Raw genomic sequence first — 23,688 nt, 5'->3', positions numbered from 1 at the left:
TAGTTGTAGAGTAGTTAATAAAGTTCTGGTTCTTTTTCCCTAAGTAAGAGCCTGCTTTACTTATTCCTAGTCACATCTCACAGCAGAAACCAGAAAGAAAGTATCTTCATGGGGGCACTGGCATTGTGCCAGTGTCAAACCATGACATTTTTTGGTTCCCTGACCGGGAATCGAATTTTGAGAGAATGATAAGATAAAGTTGTGAGTAAAGCTGTGAGATGAGACCAAAGAAGAATAAGAACAAAGCATGTATTGAGTTAAAGTAGATGCATAGTAAAATCTGGAGATGAAAGTTTTCTTGTTTTGTAGAAGTGTTGAAGTGTTTTGTAATTTTGTTAATAATTTTAGAAAGTGTGTTCTCAGAAGCGAAGAGTAAAATGTGGTGTTTTGACAGGAAATGTGTTTTTTGGGATGCTGTGTTTTTGGCCAATGGATATTCAGACTTTAATATTGGCATTTAACCTGGCCATTGGGACATGGACACGCCTCTGAGAACACGGGGTTAAAAGCAGAGCTCTCCCCTGGGAGGGCTCTCTTGGGTTTCCGGCGGGAAAGAGTTCGGGTCTCTCCCCCGGCCCAGCTGCTGGCTGGGCAGGGGGAAGGGAAAGCCATGTGGCCGGGAGAGGTAGGCCTGAGCCCAGGGGTGGAAGGGTGGAAGAGAGAGAGACACCGGGAGCCATCGGGCAGCCCCCCCTGAGAGACACAGAGAGAGAGAGAAAGAGAGCCGCTGCCTGGGACTGTAACCTTGAAGCTTGATAAACATGGGCCTGCGCCGGCAGCACGGCTGGGACGGAGAAGAGGGGGGGGTTCAGCCGGCCGCTTGTAGGAGCTTTTAACCCCTTTTTGGAGAATGAGAACTTTACAGAACATTGACTTTTCTTAGAAGATAGAGTGGAAGATGAGGAAGGAAATGGGCCAGTGTGAGAGAGGTCTGGGCGAGTGAGAGATAGTAGAAGAATAGAGAAGAATCTTAGTGGGAAGAGATGATGGAGTAGCTTTTGCTGGACTCTTTTTGTATAGCCATGGACAGAACCATGTTCCTTGTGATACAGAGACTGCATTCTAGGGGGAGGCAATGGCCTCAGAACCAAGAAGGTTCAGTGTTGATGCCCCTCGGCCCCAGGGGGTGAAAATATGGGGGGGACAGGTGTCCCAAAGGAGAGATTGTGGGGACAGGTGTCCCAAAGGAGAGATGGACAGACCCATGTTCCTTGTGATACAGAGACTGCTCAGTGTTGATGCCCCTCGGCCCCAGAGGGTGAAAAAATATGGGGGGGACAGGTGTCCCAAAGGAGAGATTGTGGGGACAGGTGTCCCAAAAGAGAGACTGTGCCTTTTTTGGATCGGGATAGAGCATCCTTAAAAGACAACCCTAGAAGCAGTTCTGGTCCGTGTTCAGTGGTGAGAGCACTGGACATGAAAAAGAAGAAGTCACGATAGCAGATGTTCTCCAGGCAGTGCCACGAGTGACACAGAAACACACGAAGCTTCAGCTGTGTTTCCAGGGGAAGCCCATGGCACAAGAAGGACTCCTCTCCTCTTGATGAACTGAGGATTGATTGTCTAAAAAGTAGTGCTGGACCGAGAGTTGGTGATTTGAAGAACCAAATGTATTGTGTTAGAAATTTGGTGGGGGGAGGAGGAAATGCACTTGTGAAGTTTTCATTTTCCCTGTGTGTGTGTTCCTTTTTATCTGTAGTTGTAGAGTAGTTAATAAAGTTCTGGTTCTTTTTCCCTAAGTAAGAGCCTGCTTTACTTATTCCTAGTCACATCTCACAGCAGAAACCAGAAAGAAAGTATCTTCATGGGGGCACTGGCATTGTGCCAGTGTCAAACCATGACAACTGGGCTTGTCTAGACATCACATCAGTGCAATACTGCATATAGTCTTGTTCCATTAAAAACAGTTGATCAATTCTCCAATTTTTTACCCACCCCACAAGTTAATAATGCTGTCAAAATACACGTGAAAAATAAGCACCACCTACCTGGCAAGTCTGATGAAATACTGGATATTGGTGGATGATGGAATGGTACTGGGTAGTCTGTTAATGAAGGTGGAATAGCAGCAGCATCAACCGTTGTCATGCTGGGCACTCTGACAGTAGGTGGCTGATACACAAGAACCCTGTTTCAAACAGCATGGGAAATTACAAACAACCTGGTTGTTAGTTACAGAAAAAAAATTATGCACCACTGTGCACTTTCATTCACAGGGTCACTATGTTATAATACAACTATAGCATGGCTACTCACTGTACAGTATTCCAACTCTAATTTCCTCTTTCATAACAGCCTTCATAATAACATGACCCTATCTTGGCTCTCAACAGCAGCTGTGACATAAGAGCAAGTTAGCATTAAAACAAAGTACAGTGCTGGAGTAATTTATAACAGTCTACCATTCAGAGAAAGTAATGTAGTAAGTAATCTATCTGTGGAGTACCCTGGAAGGGATGTGCAGGTAGCCAGAGCCAGAAGGAGAGTGCTTGTTTCAATTTCTCTATATAACTGTTCCTCAGTGACAACCTGTCATGCCAAGGGTGCAAGTGACCATTATTCAGCCTCTGAAGCACAGATTACACATGGGAGTTAAATATCAAAACCCATCTTTACTCACAGTCTGAGCCCAAGCTAAGTTCAGCTCTCCAAGAGCATGCAACTAGTTAAAACCCTTTTGCATCCTCACCTGCTGCCCAATTACTTCACAGCACTGTTAAAGATAACACCACAGGCATTCAGGCACCAGCCATATGCATAAAATATTTCATAAACTCCAAGTCCCCCCAGAATCCCATTCCCAGCTGCTCTGCATTGCTCCCTCCAGCCCACCAGCCATGAGTGTTATACACTCATGTCTTCCTCCCCAGGCTGCTGCCTTCACATAGCCATCTCAAACAAGCACAGGAGCATGGAAGCAAGTCTCGGTGCCTTCTGAAACTTCATTAAGAGATGCATTTGCAGCTATTTTTTCTCATAAAAATTAAAAACCATGTCTCTTGCAGAGGGACTCCTCCACAATCCTCACAAAAAGCAACAGAATTTCAGTATTGCTGCTGAAAGTGGTTGAAGATGACCAACTATTTGCTCACCAAAAATCACACATTCCTGTGAACTAGAGACACAGTACATCTACTCATTACTTCAAGAGTTGGCAAAACAGAAGGGGTTTGTTTGTATTACTATTATTTTAGTACAAGACATTAGCCACTACAGTGAGAAATAGAAACACACCTCATGCAACACTAACAACTCATTACTAAAACCTGATGCTTGGAATCACCCTGTGGAGCAGTGAGCACTGGTGAGCCTAACCAGTGCCCCTCACTCCCTGCAGGTCTCCTGTGCCCTACGGGCCATGAGCAAGAATGTTATGGAAGCCACAAACAGTACCTGCAGCCAAGGTGGGCAGACTGGGACAGACAGGTGACATAACAGTAAAGAACTTGGTTAAGCCTGCCACTGAAGTCAGGCATGACAACAAAGACGGAGCAGTTGACAGAGTACTTGGGAAGTTATTGGTTGTGCTAACCAAATTGCAGGACTGACAGATAACCATAGCCAACAACAGTTTCCAAGACATTCCAGAGTGTAATAGAGGAGGAAAATCTTGTCTTGATTCAAAACAGCAAAGTGCCTCCCTTCCAAGACTGACAGGATGGATGAAAAACACAACATAGCCTCATTTCCTGGGCACCAGACCAGATTAGATAAAGGGTATAACAGTGAAAAAAAAAGCCTTAAGATGACACTAACTTAACAAGAATGCATAAAGCTACTCCACTTGGCATAATCTACTTTCTCAGGAGAATCTTGTCCATTATCTTAATCAACTTCCTTTTCTATGGAGAAATGGCCCTGCAAACACAGCAACAGTGAGCACAAGCTTTTTGTGATATGTAAAACTATTTAATAGTGTTTTGCCTGTACAAAGGTACTGTATCAATACAACCTTCTGCAAGGAGAGGCCTAGAAATTCTCCTCTGGAAGTGTGGAGCTGGATCCTGAAGAGAGATTAAAAATCCATTTCTCTACAGATCAGTTTATCTGAGACATTACAGAATTACAACTAACTTTAAAATTGACAAACCCTTTGGTTGGGCTTCCTTGTGTTTCAGACATAAATATGCACTTCCTTTTGGTAGGAGGATCTTCCTCTTCATCAGAAGAGCTTTCTACTGTCAAGTCAATAACATCAACTTTCTTGTTCACTTCATTGGTCACTGTCACAGAACAGGGTTTCCTAAAAACACTGGAACCTGAAGAAGATAATAGAACATTACTGTCTTCTAAATGCTGTTGACATCAGCAGTTTCTATCTGCAACAGCACCAGATTATCTTCCTGGCCACTACAGAGAATGCTATTGCCAGGAACTGTTTTATAAGTATTCTATGTGTCGAGGGTTGACACTGGTTGAGGCTGGAATTACAACTGCACCACAAACTTTGCTTTGATTTCTTCTTAAATATATTATCACAGAGGTGTTACCACCATTTCTAATTGGCCCAGCCTTGGCCAGCAGCATGTCCATCTTTGGAGTCATCAGGGATTGGCTCTGCTGGACATGGTGGAAGCTTCTAGCAGCTTCTCACAAAAGCCACCTCTGTGGCCCCCCACTACAAAAAAACAGCCCACGCAAAACAAATCTCTGTGAATCACATATTTAAGAATAAATCAAAACAAAGTTTGTGGTGCAGTTGTAATTGCAGTCAGAGAAGGGCAGGAGTGAAAACATGTGAGGGAAAACAACTGTGCAGACACCAAAGTCAGTGAAGATGAGGGGGAGGAGGTGCTCCAGGCACTGGAGCTGAAATTCCTCTGCAGGCTGTGGTGCTGACCATGGTGAAGCAGGCTGCTGCCCTTTAGCCCATGGAGGTTCACAGGGGATGCAGAGATCCACCTGCAGCCCATGGAGAAGCCCCATGACAGTGTGAGTGGATGCCTGGGAGGAGGCTGTGATGCTGTGTGAGACCTGTGGAGAGAGGGGCCCCACTCCCAGGCTGGAGCAGCCTGTCCTTGAAGGACTGCACCCCATGGAACAGTGACCCACGCCACAGCAGTTTGGGGAGGACTGTTGCCCATGGGATGGACTCATGTTGCAGCAGTTCGCAGAGAGCTGTCTCCCATGGGAGGGACCTCACAGTGGAGCAGGGGAACAAATCCTCTCCCTGAACAGCAGGAGAAGCCTTGGGTGATGAACTGACCATAACACCTATTCCCTGCCTCCTTGTGCTACTGAGGTAGGAGGTAGAGCTGAGGAGGGAGGGGTGGGGGAAGGTGTTTTTAAGGGCTTGTTTTACTTCTCATTATTCTGTTCTGATTTTGTTAGCAATAAATTCACCTTATATCTCTAAGTTTAGCCTGTTTTTTCCCCTGATGGTATTTACTGAGCTATCTCTCCTGGTCCTTATTTCAACTCATGAACCATTTGGTAAATTTTCTCTCCTCTGTCCAGCTGCAGCAGGGGAGTGAGTGAACGTCTTTCGTGGGTGCCTGGCATTCGGCCAATGTCAACCCATGACACTGTGTCATGTTGAGAATATTAAAATATAAGTTTTAGTCTTCACTTATCAATTTAAGGACCTAAAACAAGAACAACCTTTCACTTTCTTAACTGCTATTATAAAGAGCAAAGACAAAGCCCAAAACCGCATACTTTTAGAGACACAACCCTTGCTTTTTAGTTTATAAGACAAGGAGGTTAGAAGTATTAAGCCCTCCAGTAAACAAACACCAACATTCAAACATTATCCAAGTTGCATCTAAATATCCAAGTTGGTTTGCAATCAGTACCCATATGTACATACTTTCTATTTTGTTGCACTGTGGACTTGAGACTTTCACAGCTTCTTTCTTTGGCCTCATGGGGCACCAGGACCCATCTTCTTGGAATTTGATCTCATCCACATCTGAACATTCATTAAGGATTTCCATAAAGAGCCTGAAAAAGAGGGCTGAGTGGTTTCATTTTTGATTCCAAGTGAAATTTTTATTCTAACTGAAAAGGAGACAGTGGAAAAGCCAATTATGATCACCTTCCATTCATTGAATGTGCTCTCTCCCTAGTTCCTCTTACCAGAAAGCCTGTAATTATAGACTTTGCAGACATTGACAACTAAAAGAATATCCCAACCTACCCATATTCCACTCCAACATTACTGCAATACATAGATTTCAATACAGAAGCAGAAATAATCATACTTTGAACCAAGTTTGACACTTTGTTATGAGTTAAAAGTTGAATTTTAAAGTTAATAGCCTCAGAGATAAGGTCACATAAAAAGGAGATATCTTTAAATATCAGACTTGGATTTGTTCAGAGGAAATATACTGAGGCTCACGAGTTTGATGATGCAGTTGGGAGATAAACTTATGATGTTTGTTACATGGTAAGAGAAACTAACAGTCAGTTCCTCTCAGTCTAAAGTATTTTGACAAAGAAAATAATATGAAATGGCTAAACCTCAAGTCACAAAAGTTGCTATTGAGTACATCATGAAAAATATTAAGTGATTGTGTAATCTGCAAACCCAGTCTCTTACCCATCTAATATTAGGCTCTCATAAGTTGCCTTTTTGTCACAGACAGGGCAGATCCAGGTAGGCTTCTTTTCATTCATTTGAAGATAAAGAGCAGCATCAAAACATTGCAGGTGTGCACAAGTAACAGCCCGGCATGGGATTGTCAGTCTCATTTTTCCCAGCTGCAGAAGATACATTTAGAGAGAGCCAGAACAAAAGACAGTGAAGTAGGCCTGGATAGCTAACAACTGTCTCTTCTCACCACAGAGGGTGCCCAGGGCTAAGGGCGCTGCAAGCAAATCCACCCTATCAAAGCACTTATAGTACACTTAAAGGAACAATAAAGCCATCCTCAAAATCTCTACTGAGTTGTCAGAAATATTTCTAATGGACCTGCATCAACATTATTTCCAGGATTTTTTAATGAAATACCCACTTTTATAATTTTCTTTTAACCAAATATTTAAAGGGTTTTTCTTAGGTTCAGTTACATGTTAGACTCATTTTAATGTTTAACTGAACAGACCAGTCACAAACACAAGGCCAGTTTCTACCTGGGAAGAGAAACCCCAAGGCAGTGTTGCCTTGTTACACAATGATCAATTTTTTTTTAATAGTAGCTGACAGTATAAGTAATACCACCAAGATGAGCAGATCTGAAGTTTTATTTACCACTGTATCCTTTAATTATTCTGTCACCCTGCCCAATTAGTCTCAACACTTAAATATGAGATTACTCCTTTTAAAGACCTTACTATACACACACGAGTAGCAATTTGATTCTGACTGTGCTACATCTGAGGCATTCACAGTTCCAAACTGTAGTTCGGTGAATGCTGCTACAATCAGATGCTTGTAGATGCACCCTTCTCCCCACTATTTTATATTACTGAATCAGTATATAACAAAAGCTAGTGAAGTTTCTAAAGTGGGTCTTTTTAAAAGCAGCCCAACTCTGCACTAAAGATAAAAATAGAAATCTGTATCTGTTAATTTCCAGATGTACTTACAGGACACATCAGAGAAACCCGCAGACTGGTTGTGGCAATCTCACTATCAGGATCTGCAGTTAGTTTTTCTTTAACTATAAAAATAAGAAGTTATACACAGATGTCATTATTTAAAATGCTAATCTTGATTCACCGGTACATGTCCTTTATTTCCAGCTATCTAAGAAAATTATGCATCTAGGAAACTAGTTCATAGCAATGTTATAGATGGATAATGAGATGATTGGTTCTCACAATTAAGGGATGACTATTGTGTGAATATTAAGAGAAGCTTTATTGATGTATAGTTATGTTATTGTAGTTTAGATGTCCTCTGTTCTCCCCATGGTCCCCTTTCCCCCCCCCCCCCTCCACCCATATTGTTGCCATCAGACAGCCTAGGTTGTCTAAGACAGGTAGAAAGAAGTCATGCACATGTGCCCCTTGCATGAGGCAGTTGGGAATGGAAAAGCTTGTTGCTGGGGGGGTGCAGCATGACAACACCTGACCCTCCAATCAAGTTACAAGAAAGCAGTCTCCACCAATAAGAAGAGATGACTGACAGACTTTGGGAGGGGCCAGGGTTGGCTGATGCAACCCCCCCCCCCCCCCCCCCCCCCCCCCCCCCCAAGAGTATAAAAGACTGAGCATCCATCTTGAAGATGAGTTGGCCATGTGGTAGGCAGCCACAAGGGTAGGTCTTGGTGCTGCTATTTTTCCTTATTTAGTTCTTTTGTTGTATTTTTGTAAAGGTTTAATAAACCTTTTAAAATTTTTTAAGTGAGTGGTTGTTTCTCACAGCAATACCAAGGAACAATAGCTTCATTATTTATAAGCAACTGACAAACACTGTGCATCACAAAGTTGTTTGATGTACAGCAGATGTGCTAACAGCCACAATGATTAGTAGAGAAAACTCAACATACTAAGAGAGAAAATAATTATCAGTGAGCAAGGTGCAATCAGCATCACATGCAAGTGGAGAGAATTTAGAACATCTACTTCCACCTCACAGCCCACCACAGTAAGTCATGTTCATGGTATTCGTTTCAGATGGTGTGCTCCTTACCAGCACAGGGACCCTCACTGAAAAAGTGTGTGATGCCTCAGCAACAGCAAAGGGAACCTTTGATACTCTGGGCATGGACTTTCTTCTCAAAATTATGCAAATTCTTGAAGTATTACAAATTCTAGGTTTAAAGAGCCACCAACCATCCTCAAAAAGTATAGACAAGCGAATTAATTAGACTTACTTAGTGCTCTGGAATGATCAGGGTTTCTGATACCTTTCATTTTTAACCTCTGTAAAAGCATAGCTGAAGTGAGCTGGCGAACGAGATACACAGACATGGAGTAATTCTACAAAAAGAGCGATTGAAGATTAAATGTTGATTTCATACAGTACTTCCACTATGACAACAGATTACTATTTACACTAGTTGTAGCATCCAGCAAAAAAACCACACGTGACTTTTGCTTAATAGTTATGAAAAGCAGACAGATGACTTCATTACTGTGAAAGACTCCAATACTCTGCCAGAATTCTCCTGCCAATCAAATCCAATTGTCCTACTCGAGTCATGACTTCACTAAGAATGTTGGAGGTCAGGTTTTTTTCTCTTTATTTTCTTTCTCTTAGGGAATTTTCTCCCATTTTGTTGCTAAGAAACAATAACGACTGATACTTAAGAGAGACAAAAGAAGTAACCATGGAGAAGGGGGAGGAGTGCAGCTGGCTTTATTATTTTAGCTGAAATTATGTAGCAATGAGATGAGAAAAAGAACATTAACAGCAACAATACTAATGTACTAAGGTACAAGAAAAGGAACAATTCACACAGAAACTCCCCGACAACAGACGATACCAGATGGCTTCCTCTCATCTCATTGCTGTTTTCAGTGAATTGTTCTTATCTGAACCCATGATCTTTACCTTTTGTGCCTCCAATTCTCCACTCCAGCCTGCAGCAGGGCAGGGGTAGAGGAAAGCAGGGGAGCGAGTGGTGGGTTTGGAGGGTCTCCAGGGGAGCACTAAATTGGGGAGTACCATTGCTAAACCAGGACATTTACACAAATAGTCACATAGGAATAAGTAGTTCTTGACTTAGCAGCAGCTTGAAGGGCTGTTGCAAACATTATTTAAACCTAAGATGAATTCACAAATTTCCAACTGTCCTTTTCTTTAAAAAAATCCATAGGTGGATTTCTAAACAACCACACAGCCATTTTAAAGGCCAATTTCTTTTCAGCTATGATTAGTGATGTGATAGATGAGTAATGCGATGATTGACTCTCACAATTAAAAGGCAAATATCATGTATATATGTTAAGAGTAGTTTTATAGACTTATGTTTTACCCCACCTTGCGTTGTTATCGGGGTGGCCTGGGTTTGGGACATTTGGGAGGGTCGGCTTGTTACTATGGCAACATCTGACCTCCAATCAAGATTTAAGGACGTAAACTCCACCACTGGGCAGTGAAGAAAGAGTCGATGGACAGAACTTTGGGAGGGGCTAAAGGATTAAAAGGCAAAACCTCCATTGTGCGGATGAGCACATGGTGGGAAAAAAATCCTTTGCTCCCAGCGCCATAATATTTTCTCTATTCAGTCTTCTGTTGTATTTTTGATAAGGTTTTAATAAACCTTTTAAAATTTTTGAAAGTGAATATAATTTCTCACAGTTATCAGTTTAAAAAGTTTTCTCCAATGGACAATTCCAACAGATACCAAGAAACATGCCTTAGAATATATGCCTACATAATTTCATTTTTCACACCATCAGGCTACAAAGAAGTGAGTAGGTCTTCCTTTTGTTATTTTGTCATGTCTGAACTGTTTTGTACTATTTACACCACAAAAGGAACTTGTTATTTTTGACACGCACTTCAGGCAACCCCTAACAGCAGGCTTTCTGATGCGAATTCTATAAGGAATTCTTTATTATCTGTATGTGAATCATATTTATGTTACTGAAAAGTACAATAGTTCTGGAGCAAATTTTGTTTCCTGGCACTGATAAGTTCAGCCACCTAATACTAAACACTTGCTGGTGTATGCATAGCCAGCAACATCAGGCAGTACGAAAGAAGAAATGCTAGATGAGGTTATTTAGACAACTTCCCACATCCTACACAACATGCAGATTACCTTTCCAATTTCAGAAGCCCAGGAAATGGAAATCTGGTTTGGCACTGCTGATGACAACCTAACTAGAGATGTTATATTTAAGGGGCGACCAGGTCGCTTCTGTTCAATTCCATTTTTTTGTGGTGGAGCATATCCCTATAGGAAGAAAGGACAATTAATGTGTTACCAAGTCTCCCTGCTGCACTCTGAAACCTTCTGACAGAGACTTGTAAGTTTTAAACAGATCTTAGGGAAGCAGGTAAACCTAGAGGATCTCTAGGCTGGAGACCAAATCCAACACAATCTGAAAAATAACAATCTTTGACAGTATAACACTATAAGTCAACCACAATTATAAGGCATTTTTTGTTTTAAGAGGTTTTATAGAAATGCTGAAAAGGTGAAAGAACACAGCTTGGGTCCAGTTAAGTTCACTGAAAAAATAAAAAGTAATATTGATGCTTTGTTTGTTCCCACATACACACACATTGAAAGAGAGTGGAACATCACAAGGATACAGCCTTAGTGACAAACACAGCAAGTCATGAAGAGTTAACTCAGTGTTTCACACCCAGAAAATACTTCAATGATTCTAAGTAAAAAACAAGTCTTGTTCCAAGAGCTCCACATCTCCTTGGTGCCTGCTTTGCCTTGCATCAACTACACCTGGCCCAGTTAGCTACGAGTTGTCATCTGTCCTCTGCCAAGGTCCCTAAAGAAGGGCTGTACATGGAATATCAGTTGTATTTAAGAGATCATAGAATCATAGAATGGTTTGTGTTGGAAGCAACCTTAAAGATCATCTAGTTTCAACCCCCTCACCATGGGCAGGGAATAATAGGCTTTGCTGTTGTCTGCAGAAACAAAATAAACTAGATATTGTTTGCTCAGTTTTGATGAAAAATTTCATAACCTGGACAACTTTTCTCTGTAGTTTTATTTCGTAAATGATGTTTACAAATTGAATCGGGAGTCTGCCAGTTCCCTTTTGCTTCTAGGCAAGCACATAATCTCCAGTGTATCATGAGCAGAAAAGTACTTGTGCTGTCTGAAGGAGCACACGGCCTAACTGCAGCTTATTCATCTCACCCTGCATCTGTCATGATGAAAGCAAGCCAGTCTGCAACAGGAACTGAGAATCTCTGTTCTGAGTTCATACAGACAGCCTGTAGTCCACTCATTTCAAAAACTCATCCTGCACTGGAAAAATGCCAATAAAAGATTACAGCTCTATGTCTTACACAGAACTGACCACCAGATTTTATTTAGTTAAAGACGGTATTGTTCTATACAAGAAACTCCCAGAAAGGATATGCTGTAAAAACATTCACATGTATATATGTTTTTACCCAGAGAAACACACACATTCACAGCCTATTGCTTGGGAAAAGAGTTACTGTGAAAGACCCTAAGTCTGAAAATAAAACCCAGAAATAAAGAGCCTCTTCCACTGTCCTAGGGTGACTTTATGATGCTTGTATCCCCAATCATCTGTTCTGTTTATACTGGATATTGAGTTCTGTGCTTTTAAGACTAGACCTGAGAGTGAAGGGAGGGGGAAGCAGTGGCACGCAGTTTGTCTGTAGAAGCTTCACTTTACTCCCCCGGAATTCCTTTTCTCACTGTGCTGCCGAACTTGGACAGCGAGAGTGATAAGACTCTCAGTGCTCTCTCAGAGTTCCTGGCTTTTGCAGAGAGAGAGGGAGAAACAGGGAGTTTTTCTTTGTTTTTTCACTGGTTTTCCTCATAAGCTACAGCAAGGAAATTTTTCCCAAGACTGTGTCTTTTTTCCTGGAACTGTTGATATGGGAAACACATATGCTTATGAAAAGACAGAACTTTAGAGGAATATAATATACTTAGGCAGGTGGTGGGGAAAAGAGAAAATGTTTAGCAAGCAGATACAGCTTGTGCCCAGGACACATAGGAATGTAACTTGCTAGATAGAGACAACTTGTAACAGAATACATAAGAATTTAGTTACCAGGTAAAGGCCATAAAGATTAAAAAAAACCCCAACACTCAGTAAAGCAAGACTCAGGTATTGTTGAAACCCATAAAGCAGAACCTTTTGTTTAAGGAGCCAGCAAGAACCAGGCTCCTGGTTTTGGCCAGGACAAACTGACCTGAGAGAAAGCCAAACCTCCACTGCACCTGCCCAGAAGAAAGGGTCAAGCTGCGAACATCAAAGAAGATGATGTTGCTTCATCAAAGACTCCCACCCACGACCACCAGGAGGCATGGCACCACCAAAGACTCTGGGCGGGAAATGGGCAGGCAGGGAGGCATGGGCTTGGGGGATCAATGTGTATTTAAACCTGAAATCTGTCTCAACAGGCAGGCATGTCTTTGGTGGAAATATCTCCCATGTGTCCCAGCTGGAATAAAACATACCTGCTTTACAATTTTAATTGTAAAGTCCTTATTTCGCATATCATTGTTTCAATCTGCTCTGGACTGAAAACCCAGAATAACACTGGGAGCTAACACCTGTGGCCCACCAGGGGCCCAGGATGCTGCATTCCAGCACCGGAGGACTCTCTCTGAACTACAGAATGATTTTCTGAATTTGCCATCTCTTCAGAACAGTGAGAGGTTTTACTGTTTAATATTATTCCTTTTTCATGCTTGTGAATACTTTGCTTGTTAATAAAACAGTTTTTCCACTTTTCTCCAAGGATATTATTCTCCTGAACCAGTTGGGGAAGGGGCCACTGAAATCTACTTTTTAGAGGAGACTCCTTAGGAGGTTTCCTCCCAAAATTTTCCCTAAACCAGGACATCCACTAACAAGACAAGTATACCATAGGATAATCACTGCCTTTTATTGTTCTTACCCCAGATGAGTGACCCAGTAGCTACTAGGGACCTTACCATGTGCACTTCATCATAGAACAAAGAGGCAGCAGATTTAAAGAAACTACTGATAATTTCACATTTAAAAGAATAAATGATTTGCCTTTTCTTTAATCAGAGGTAAGAACTGCTGCCATTTATAGGGTATATATCCCCATTGCTTTGGTGTAGTAGGCCTTTCTCTACTATGGTGACATTATCAGCTTATGTGGACAAACACATCATTCCTGCAATATTCAGGAGAGTATTTCCCCCCATACTGTACCAGCCACAGTAACACTGCTGGCCTCCAACCTAAGAATGAAATCACGTTTCCTTCAAGAGAGAAAGAATGCAAGTTCTCTTGTATTTCTCATATTTCTCAACTTTTTTTTTTTTTTTTTTTTTTTTTTTTTTTTTTTTTAGAGAGAGACCCTGCAGTGCACATGCTTCATTTCAGTCAAGCTTTTGATGTTTTCTTCCACAATGACCTTGAGAACAGATTCGATCTTGTACTCCTAGAACAAGTTAAAACCTTCCTTTCCTGGCCTTCCAGGAGTTAAGAACACTCTGCTTGCCTATCTCAACCAGTGTTGCAGTGTGATTTCCTTTTTCACCTATCCCAACCCCCCCAGGTGTGCCAACCTTCCCCCTCCCCCTTTTGCCCTCCTGCCTAAGAGCTGTCCATCAATCTTAACATTCCAGCAAGGGTGTCGTGTGGTTGGCAGAATTTCAAAAGATGCTCCTCAGGTCCGGGTTCATTGGCCTGTCCAAGCGTCTATATCCCTTGAGCCTTCCCCTCCTCACACCTGGTTGGCCCCTACCTATCCCTTCCCCTCCCCCTGTCCCCGGGGCTTAAAAGGAGACAAGACCATGCGGCCGAGAGTTCTATTGCGAGCTGTTACAACGTTCAGAGGTCTACCATGCTGAAATAAAACTCTGGATTAAGACTCTACGATAGAACCCGCTCCTTTTCTCTTCACCGTCGCCTGAACCTTTTCCACCAGAGGTAAACTGAGTTCCTACTTTACCTGGATTTGTTCCGAGTGCCTAGCTGCAGCATCCAGCCGGCCAAAGGTATCTCTGGGGTAAAACGCCACAGCCGTTGCCTTTGGTCCAGCAGCGGGGGCTAGACGAAGCCAGGCACCCCCCACCCGGAAACATCGGGATTAATATTCAATATATTGGTGCCCAGACGTGTGGCTGCACGAACCTGCAGCCCCAGAAGGAACTTCAGAACCTCGGAAAAGCGTTACAGCAGCTTTGCTTCCACTGGAAGAGCTGTGGTTGCACAGCTCTCCAGAGAGACTTTGGGACTGAACCCACAAGAAGCCTCGAGGAACGCATTGCGCCTCTGGAAAGTGCAGCTCCTTTCTGGTGAGCGAATTTTCCAGGGGAGAATATGGGAGCCCCTCCTGCCCAAGGGGTCCTATTCAAGTGAAGAGACCAGCCTGCCTGACTGCCAGCAACAGCTATGATTTCGGTGAGTATTTCTGCTCCTTGGGGGGGTAGAAGCTCAAATTCCGTCTCTGCTGTGAGACTTGTTCTTTTTTGCTCTTGTATTTAGGCTGCGCAGCCCTGTGGAGCTAAGGCGGTTCCCTGTGTAAAGCTTTAACTCTGCGGCGTGTTTTCGCCGCTTTTAGAATTCGCGCCGTCGGCTCAGAGGAGCGGGACAGCTCTTCCTGCCCTTCCCCCCGGCTCGGCAGCGCAGCCTGCTCTCTCTTGGTGCGGGGGGGAGCTCTCTCAGCTCTCGGTGTGGAGGGGCTGCTCTCTCTCAGTGCGCGGGGGCGGGGGGTGCTCCCTACACGCAGTGCGGGGCGGCCCCAGTTTCGGCTCGCCACGTGGCGCGGCGGGGCTGCATTCTCACGCGGGGGAGGCTTTGTCTGTCTCTCCACGCGGCCGGGGCGGGTCCCGATTCCCTGCTGCTGCCGCGGCAGTTTTAAAAGCAGTATACACAACTGCATTGTAAAAGCTTTCGTCTGGTCGTTATCGCTTTTTAACCGTGGTCTTTTTAGAAATCGGTAGCTGAGTTTGGCTTTGTATTTGGTCGGCGGGACTTTGTTCTGTGCCATTTACATCTAAGATGGGCTCAAAGTAAAGCACAGCACAAAAAGGAGTGTATTATCGTATTGTTGGAATTTTAGTTAGTGCAAATGTAAAGTTCTCTAAAGGAAAATTGAAACAGTTTATAAGGTGGCTTTTTCTACACTTCCCACAAACTTCTCCTGAGGAAGTCCACAATATTCAATTTTGGGATAAAGTAGGGCAAGAATTGATAACCTTAGGACAGTCTGGGAATACATCCTCAGCTAAATTTGTGTTCTGGAGCTTACATATTCGAACAGCATTGCTCAAACAAAGTGAATTGGAGAAAAAGTCAAATATCAAGCCACGTACCTCTGCTCTCCCTGTTCCTACCCCTTCCAGCCCTAAACCTCCTACCCCAAAACTTGGTATTTTAAAGAGAGCAAATCCTGCTCATGCGCTGGGAAGTCGACTCCCAGTGCAGGTTAAAATGCCTGAGTTCCCTTGTCCACAAGGACCTGGCCAGGTCGTGTGGAACCCATCCCAAAACCCTGCTTCCCCTGCTCTGAATCCCAGAGCACATGTTAGTTTTTCGGAGAGCAGTGATCCCCAAAATGGCCCCCAGTCCCCAGGGGCTACCCAAGATGGAGGATGCCACGTGGCACCTTCCCAAACCTGGTCATCTTCTTCCCAAATCCCCTTGACTATCCCAAAATTCCTTCCCCATCCCCCTCTCCTCCTGTTCCTCGTGACACCTTCCCTCCCCCTCCCTCACCTGCTGTACCCTCAGCTGCGCCCCTCTACTCCTCCCAGGGGGTGTCTGCCGATGGGCTGTCACCAGGTCTCCCCGCCCCCTGCCTTCTCCCTGTCTCCGCCCCCTGTTCCCATTGCATCCCCGCCCCCTCCCCGGGTTCCCACGGTGGGGCCACACCCACTGCAGGTCCCCAAACCTACTTCTGTTTTCCCAATAATTCCAATGCAAGGGATACAGGGCAGGAAGCTGCAGACCCAATACAGGGTCCCACTTTGTCATTCGCCCCTGTTTCGTATAAGCCTGCAGCACAAGGAGGAGCAGCCCCAACTGCTAATTGGAGCTCTTTCGGATGACAATTGATTAAAGAGATCTGTAAATCTCACAAGGAGTATGGTCCACACAGTCCATATTTCCGTGGCCTTTTAAATTCTGAATTGAGTAGAACTGTGGTAATCCTGCATGATTTAAAACAGCTTTTCTCATGCCTCATGTCCTCTACAGAATTCAAATTATGGGAATTAGCATGGAAACAACTGTTAAAGGAGGCTCTCCCAGGCTTGCATGCTGATCCAAACACAGCAAAAGATAGCAATGGCATGCCAATTACCATTGAGCATCTCTCTGGTGAAGGGCAGTGGTCTGCACCCTCAATCCAAGCTACTGTAATTCCTGCAGTAGCACTCGAGAAAGTAAAAGAAGCAGCTGAAAAAGCATTATTTTCCCTCCAACCTGAGGGGCCTTTTGAGCCCTACAGTAAGATCAAGCAGCTACCATCCGAGCCTTTTCTGAAATTTGTAGAAAGGTTAACTGGAGCCATTGAAATCCAAGTTAAAAAAGAGAATGCAAGGGAAGAGGTTTTAGAGGAAATGGCATTTACAAATGCAAAGGAACAGTGTCGAGCGGCAATTTTGAGCCTTCCTCTCGAACCTCCCCCTACACTAAAAGATATGCTTCTAATCTGTAACAGGAAAGTGCCTCTGATGAGTGTTGCTGAAGACACCAGACCAAGGCTGCTGTCAAGACCACCACAGCGTGTCGCCGTTGCCAGCCTTGTGCCCATTCCCTCAGCACAGCAGTACCCTGGGCAGCAGCGACGACCACCAATGGTTGACCCCACAAAGCCATGCCTGCTTTGCAATAACCTTGGGCATTGGAGTAACCAGTGCCCCCTGAAAAAGCAATTTGATGAATTTAGAAATGGCACAGGAGGAAAATTACACACACTCTCAGGGGGTCAACAACAACAAAAAAACTGAAAGGGGAGCGCCGGCCTGCAAGGCGTGCAGACATAAAAAGAGCAGGCCAAGAGAATAAGGGAAGCAAAACCAAGCGTGCGGTAATATTGCTATTTCTGTAAGTGAAGCAGATACTTCAAAGACCACGGGTGCTGGTCCACTGTTAAAAGTGAAATAAAATAACCTTTGTTATGATTTAGGTGAACCTATGTTAACCACATCTTCTGTCAATGAGCCTTACAGGTTGCAGCTGACAGAACCACTCCACCTGAAAGACACGGACTGGCATGTTGTCTCTGTCAACCCAGAACAGAAGGGTACTTGGCACCGAATTAGCTGTAAGTACATCGTCATTGGGGACACCAAACACACACCACATGAGATTGAAATTGCTCCAGGAATGACAGCATCACATCCTGAGCAATTCGTTCCCGGGCTGCACTGTTTCCCCCCACCCCTGTTTCTTCCTAAAGGACAAATTGTTGCACAAGCTATCCCTGTGCCGTTTTTGCCTGAAGGCACCGAAAAACAAGGGCCTACAGTTGCCCGGGTCCAAGTTATTGGGAGAGACAAACCCAAATTATGGTGCAATGTCAGTGGGGGTGGGGAGTCAAAACGCATTGAGATGCTTGTAGACACGGGTGCAGACTGCACAGTGATCCCAGTACAAGACTGGCCAGCACATTGGCCTTTGCAAAACGTTGCTGGTCATGTTCAAGGTGTAGGAGGCCTGCAATTGGCGAGACAATCCAAAAGCATCATCCAAATCGAGGGACCAAACAGACAATTGGCAAATATCCGTCCATTTGTGTTAGATTATTTGGCACCTTTGTTAGGGAGAGATTTAATGGCCCAGTGGGGTGTCACAATTGATATTCCAGACTCTCCACAGGATTTTTGTACAGCGGTCATTGAACAACAGTGCCCCACCCAAAAATTGAAGTGGAAAACAGACAAACCAGTTGAGGTGAAACAGTGGCCGCTCATTAAACAAAAAATAAAGGCGCTTGAGGAGCTAGTGGAAGAGCAACTGAAAAAGGGTCACATTGTGGAGACCACGTCCCCGTGGAACTCTCCAGTGCTTGTCATTCAGAAAGCTGACAAAAAGAGATGGCGGCTCCTCCACGACCTCCGACAAATTAATAATGTCATTGAAGATATGGGCTCTCCCCAACCTGGTATGCCATCCCCAACAATGCTTCCCCAGGATTGGAAATTAGCTGTTATTGATATAAAAGATTGTTTTTTCAATATTCCCCTCCACCCTGATGATGCACCACGTTTCGCATTCTCGGTCCCCACCATCAACATGGAAGCCCCTATGAAAAGGTACCATTGGACAGCTCTCCCTCAGGGCCTGAAGGTTTCCCCAGCTATCTGCCAGTGGTATGTCTCTTCCCTGCTTTCCCCAGTGCGTGCAGTCGCAGAAAAGGCCATCATCTATCATTATATGGATGATAACCTTGTGTGTGCCCCCAATGATGATCTGCTCACACATGTGCTTGACCTAACGATCGATGCATTGATTGTTGCAGGGTTCGAGCTCCAGGAAAAGAAAATTCAAAAGATGCCACCTTGGAAATATTTGGGCCTAGAAATTGGAAATAGGACCATTGTTCTTCAAAAACTAGAAATCAATCCAAGGATCAAGACCCTTGTGGATGTCCACAAGTTGTGTGGGTCTTTAAATTGGGTAAGGCTGTGGCTCGGTCTGACTAACGAAGACCTTGCCACTCTTTTCAATTTATTGAAAGGGGGAGAGGACCCAGGTGCTCCTAGGTCTATTACCCCAGAGGCACGGAAAGCTCTAGTAAAGGTTCAGATTGCAATGTCCACAAGACAGGCCCACCGATGCCGGCCTGACCTGCCATTCAAATTTATCATCTTAGGTAAGTTTCCACACCTCCATGGAATCATTTTCCAGTGGGAGGAAAAACAAACACCTAAGGTAAAGGGCATACCTAAAAAAGGCCAGGACCAGAGGGACCCTCTCTTGGTCATAGAATGGGTTTTCCTCAGTCACAAAAGGTCCAAGAGAATGACAAAGCCTCAGGAGCTGGTAGCAGAACTGATCCGGAAAGCAAGGACCCGAATCAGGGAGTTAGCAGGATGTGACTTTAAGTGCATTCACATGCCAATTGAGTTAAAATCAGGTCAAAATTCTATGCAAATATTGGAACAATTGTTTCGAGAAAATGAAGTGTCAGTTTGCTCTGGATTCCTACTCAGGACAAATTTCTGTCCACCGGCCTGCCCACAAAATGTTCGAAAAATATGTCCAATTTACTCTGAAATTAAGAAGTGCTTAGAGTAGGAGACGTTTAAAAAACGCTCTGAGTGTCTTTACAGATGCGTCCGGGAGGTCCCACAAGTCTGTTATGACTTGGAAGGATCCTCAAACCCAGCAGTGGGAGACAGACATTGCTGAGGTGGAAGGTTCACCTCAGGTTGCTGAATTGGCTGCTGTTGTTAGGGCTTTTGAAAGGTTCTCAGAACCATTCAATCTGATTACGGATTCTGCATATGTGGCAGGAGTAGTATCCAGGGCAGATCAAGCAATACTGCAAGAAGTGTCTAACATCGCACTTTTCGAATTGCTCTCAAAACTTGTAAAGTTAGTCACCCACCAAGAGCAACCATTTTATGTGGTGCACGTCAGGTCACACACCGACTTGCCAGGGTTTATCGCTGAAGGCAACAGAAGGGCAGATGCTCTTGCTGCACCTGCAGTGATGGCCAGTCTTCGAAAAGTTTTTGAACAGGCAAAAATCAGCCACCAGCTTTTCCACCAAAATGCACCTGGCCTAGTTCGTCAGTTTCACATCACTCGAGAACAGGCCAAGGCGATTGTGGACACATGCCCAAATTGCCAACAACATGCACTCCCTACAGTGAGTACGGGAGCAAACCCAAGGGGGCTGAACAGTTGTGAACTGTGGCAAACAGATGTTACACACATACAGTCATTTGGACGGTGTGACTGCGGTCACAAGGGTTTTCAGGATGAAGAAGAGACGAGAATGTTGACTCCATGATCAGAAGGCTTGATTTATTATTTTATGATATATGTTACATTAAGACTATACTAAAAAGCAATAGAAAGGAAAAGTTTCTTCAGCAGCTAGCTAAGCTAAGAATAGAAAAGAATGAATAACAAAGATCTGTGTCTCAGACAGAGCAAGAGCCAGCTCTGCCATGAGTGGTCAAGAAATCCAAACACCCACAGGAGACCAATCACCTGTTGCATTCCACAGCAGCAGATAACCATTGTTTACTTTGGTTGCTGAACTGCAGCTTGTCACAAGGAAAAATCCTAAGAAAGGATTTTTCATGAAAGATGTCTGCGACATGTCACCTTTTTTTATTTAGTTAAATTAAAAGGAAAAAGTGTTTGTAATTTTCTCTGCTGTACTCATGCCGAAGAAAAAGACAAACACTTGACAGGTTATCTGTTGCCAATCAAACTCCACTCAAGTGCTCCTGTGGAATGCACTGGGAATTTCTTCACCTGTAGAACATAAAATTCTATCATATCACTAAAACAATTTTACAATATAAGAAAATGCAAAAACAATGCAAAGAAAATTCAAGTCCAAGCAGCTGAGTTTCAGGAAAAGTCCATGGCTTGAAGATGTTCCTCTTTGCCATATCTGAAAGTTTCTTTTGGTCCTGAAACAGGCTTGCTACAGAAAAAGGTCCATCAATATTTATCAAAAGTCCATTGACAGTCTTCAAACAATTTTTAGAAAATTAGAAAATTTCTGAAATGTCTTGCCACAGCCCTTCATTGAACAACTTGGGCTGAAGCCAATCCCTGGCTCCTCAATGCCTCTGAGCTGCTGCCAGCTCTTTCACCCTTTTTTATTCAATTTAATTTTTTTTTTTTTTTTTTTTTTTTTTTTTTTTTTTTTTTGTCTTGTCGGAAAGAGCAGCAGCAGCAGAGGAGCCAGAGAGAGGCCCGTGGGGGCCCTGGCCCATGTGGAAGGATCAGGAACCCCAGACCTGGCCCACAGAAAGGTGGCCCAGGACCAGAAGGGGGAAGCAAAGCCCCCAAACCCAACAGGAGGCCGGGAGGTGGCCCTGGCCCAAGCAACCAAGCCAGACAGCCCAGGCCCAGCCCCCGAGGCAGGCTCTGCATTGGCACAGACCCGCACCCTTTTGCCAGTACAATGGCAGAAGGGGTGACCAAACGCTTCCTTTCCCCAAAATCACCGAGGCATGCCGGCAATGGGAAGACAGAAGCTGTCCCGAGAAACTTCGTCTCGGGTCTGGGGATGTCCTTTCCCCACAGCAGACAAGCGATGCTCGCTTCCTGCTGTGCCCTCTGCCTCTGCAATGCAAATGCAACAGGTGTTCCTCCCATCTGCCTCACGGCACCACCGCCACCCGCTCTGGGCTGGGGACCAGGGGCAGAACTTTCGGGACCCACCTCCCCCTCGCCGCTGGGGCGCGCGAGGGGCGGCAGAGAGATTCGCATCCCCCAGGGGGAAAACCCGGACCAAACACCCCCCAACCCGCCAAGTATGCTGATCTTGAAAACAGGCAGCCGGGCTGCGCCCACAGCCAGCTGTCGGGCCATGCCTCCTCCACGGAAGGAGAGGCTGACGCCCTCTTCCCCTGTCCCAGCTCCCCCCGTAGGGGCAGCCCCGGGACAACCCGAAAAGCTCGGGGAGGAAGTCACGCTGGATGCAGGAGGCGCCTCTGCTGCTGCCGCCGGCTCCAAGGCAGCCTCTGACGCGGACATGGAGAACGGAGTCCCCGCAGGGGCGGGCAGCGGGGCCGCCTGGGGAGGCGGCGGGGGCGGCACGGGGTCGGCAGCTTCTTCTGCGCCGGACTCTGACATCGGCCGCGGAACCGCAGTCGCAGAAGGCGGCGGGACGGGGACGGCCGGGGGGAGCGGTGGATCGGTGTTGCCCAGCAACATCGGCGCAGCCGCGGGAAGCGGTGTCTCTGAGATAGATGCAGGCAGGGAAGCCGGCGGAACCGCGGCTGGAGCGCCCACAGGCTCCCCCGGAGGGGCGGCCGCGGGACGGGCCGCGCGGGAAACCGCCCGCACCCGCGGGGCGGGTTGGGGCGGTGCCCGTTGCGCTGGCCGGGGCGGTGCCCGTGGCGCTGGCCGGGGTGGTGCTCGCGGCGCTGGCCGGGGCGGTGCCGCCCACTCCCATCCCCCCTGAGAGCAACGGGAGGGGGGAACAAACGGCTCCGTCTGAGCATGCTCCGAAGACGCAGTAAAAAAAACTTCGGCTGCGGGCGAAACTTCGCCCCCCCACTGTGGTTCAGGGGGGCTGGAAAGCAGCAGAGCGTCCCCCTCCAAAGGGTCTTCCCCCGGAATTGGGGGGAACGGGGCTTTGCCCTTGCAGTTAGCAATCCAGGGAAAAACAGCTGCTCTCCGTTTCAAGACTAGAAAAAGCTTCAAAAAGGTTGGATAAATCAAGGGGCATCCGAACCCCCGGTATAAAAAGAATTGGAAAATGGAGCCCATACACTCCCAGACAAACATATCGAGGGCATATAGCACATTCGTAAAAAAACCAAAGAGCTTTGCCCATCGAAAAAACTCATAGAGATCTACCTCCAACAGGAGAATTCTGTCCTCTTCACCCCATTTTTGCCAGAGGGCAATAAGTTTCTCCTCTGAAGGGGAGAATGGAACCTCATCCTCTAGGGGAGGAGTCCTCCAGATGAGCAGCCACAAACTATGAATGACCTCATCTTTAGGAGGGGAAAAACCAACAGTACCTTGTGACAGTGTCCAGGACTCTCTGGCTATCTGCATGGTTCTGCTGAGCTTTCCGAACATCTTCCTGGAGGCTTTTCAGAAGGTTCCCTTTGTGGTCAGCCTTGCTGTGAACTCTGTCCAAATTCGGATCTTCAGTTCTTCAGCTCCTGGCTAGAATCCACTTCTGTGGTCACTTGTGAAGCAACCATCAATGCCACACATTCGGGGTTTACCCAGTGCAGCAATGCTCCTCTGGTGGTCTCACCAAGTGATGATTGTCCTCCTCAGTCGGGGGTCACCAATTGTGACTGCGGTCACAAGGGTTTTCAGGATGAAGAAGAGACGAGAATGTTGACTCCATGATCAGAAGGCTTGATTTATTATTTTATGATATATGTTACATTAAGACTATACGAAAAAGCAATAGAAAGGAAAAGTTTCTTCAGCAGCTAGCTAAGCTAAGAATAGAAAAGAATGAAT

The 23,688-nt window shown here is 45.3% G+C and overlaps 1 protein-coding gene across 5 annotated transcripts in view; it reads right to left on the bottom strand.

Annotated features, from left to right (window-relative positions):
• Window positions 1-23,688, bottom strand: part of LOC136568571 (E3 SUMO-protein ligase PIAS2-like) — a 71,814-nt gene that overhangs the window by 7,286 nt on the left and 40,840 nt on the right. For all 5 annotated transcript variants that reach the window (XR_010785258.1, XM_066568590.1, XM_066568591.1 and 2 more), the window contains exons 6-12: window positions 10,662-10,796; window positions 8,766-8,871; window positions 7,534-7,607; window positions 6,545-6,705; window positions 5,810-5,943; window positions 4,091-4,259; window positions 1,989-2,128 (exon numbers count right to left, since the gene is read on the bottom strand). Coding sequence is in view for 4 of the 5 variants with exons in the window: in XM_066568590.1 (XP_066424687.1) it covers window positions 1,989-2,128; window positions 4,091-4,259; window positions 5,810-5,943; window positions 6,545-6,705; window positions 7,534-7,607; window positions 8,766-8,871; window positions 10,662-10,796 (919 nt within the window). In the remaining variant the exon portion in view is untranslated. The remainder of the gene's footprint in view (window positions 1-1,988; window positions 2,129-4,090; window positions 4,260-5,809; window positions 5,944-6,544; window positions 6,706-7,533; window positions 7,608-8,765; window positions 8,872-10,661; window positions 10,797-23,688) is intronic.

This window comes from Molothrus aeneus, chromosome W (genome assembly GCF_037042795.1).
Source record: "Molothrus aeneus isolate 106 chromosome W, BPBGC_Maene_1.0, whole genome shotgun sequence".
Taxonomy (NCBI): Eukaryota; Metazoa; Chordata; class Aves; order Passeriformes; family Icteridae; genus Molothrus; species Molothrus aeneus.
This window is presented reverse-complemented; position numbering and strand designations above follow the sequence as displayed.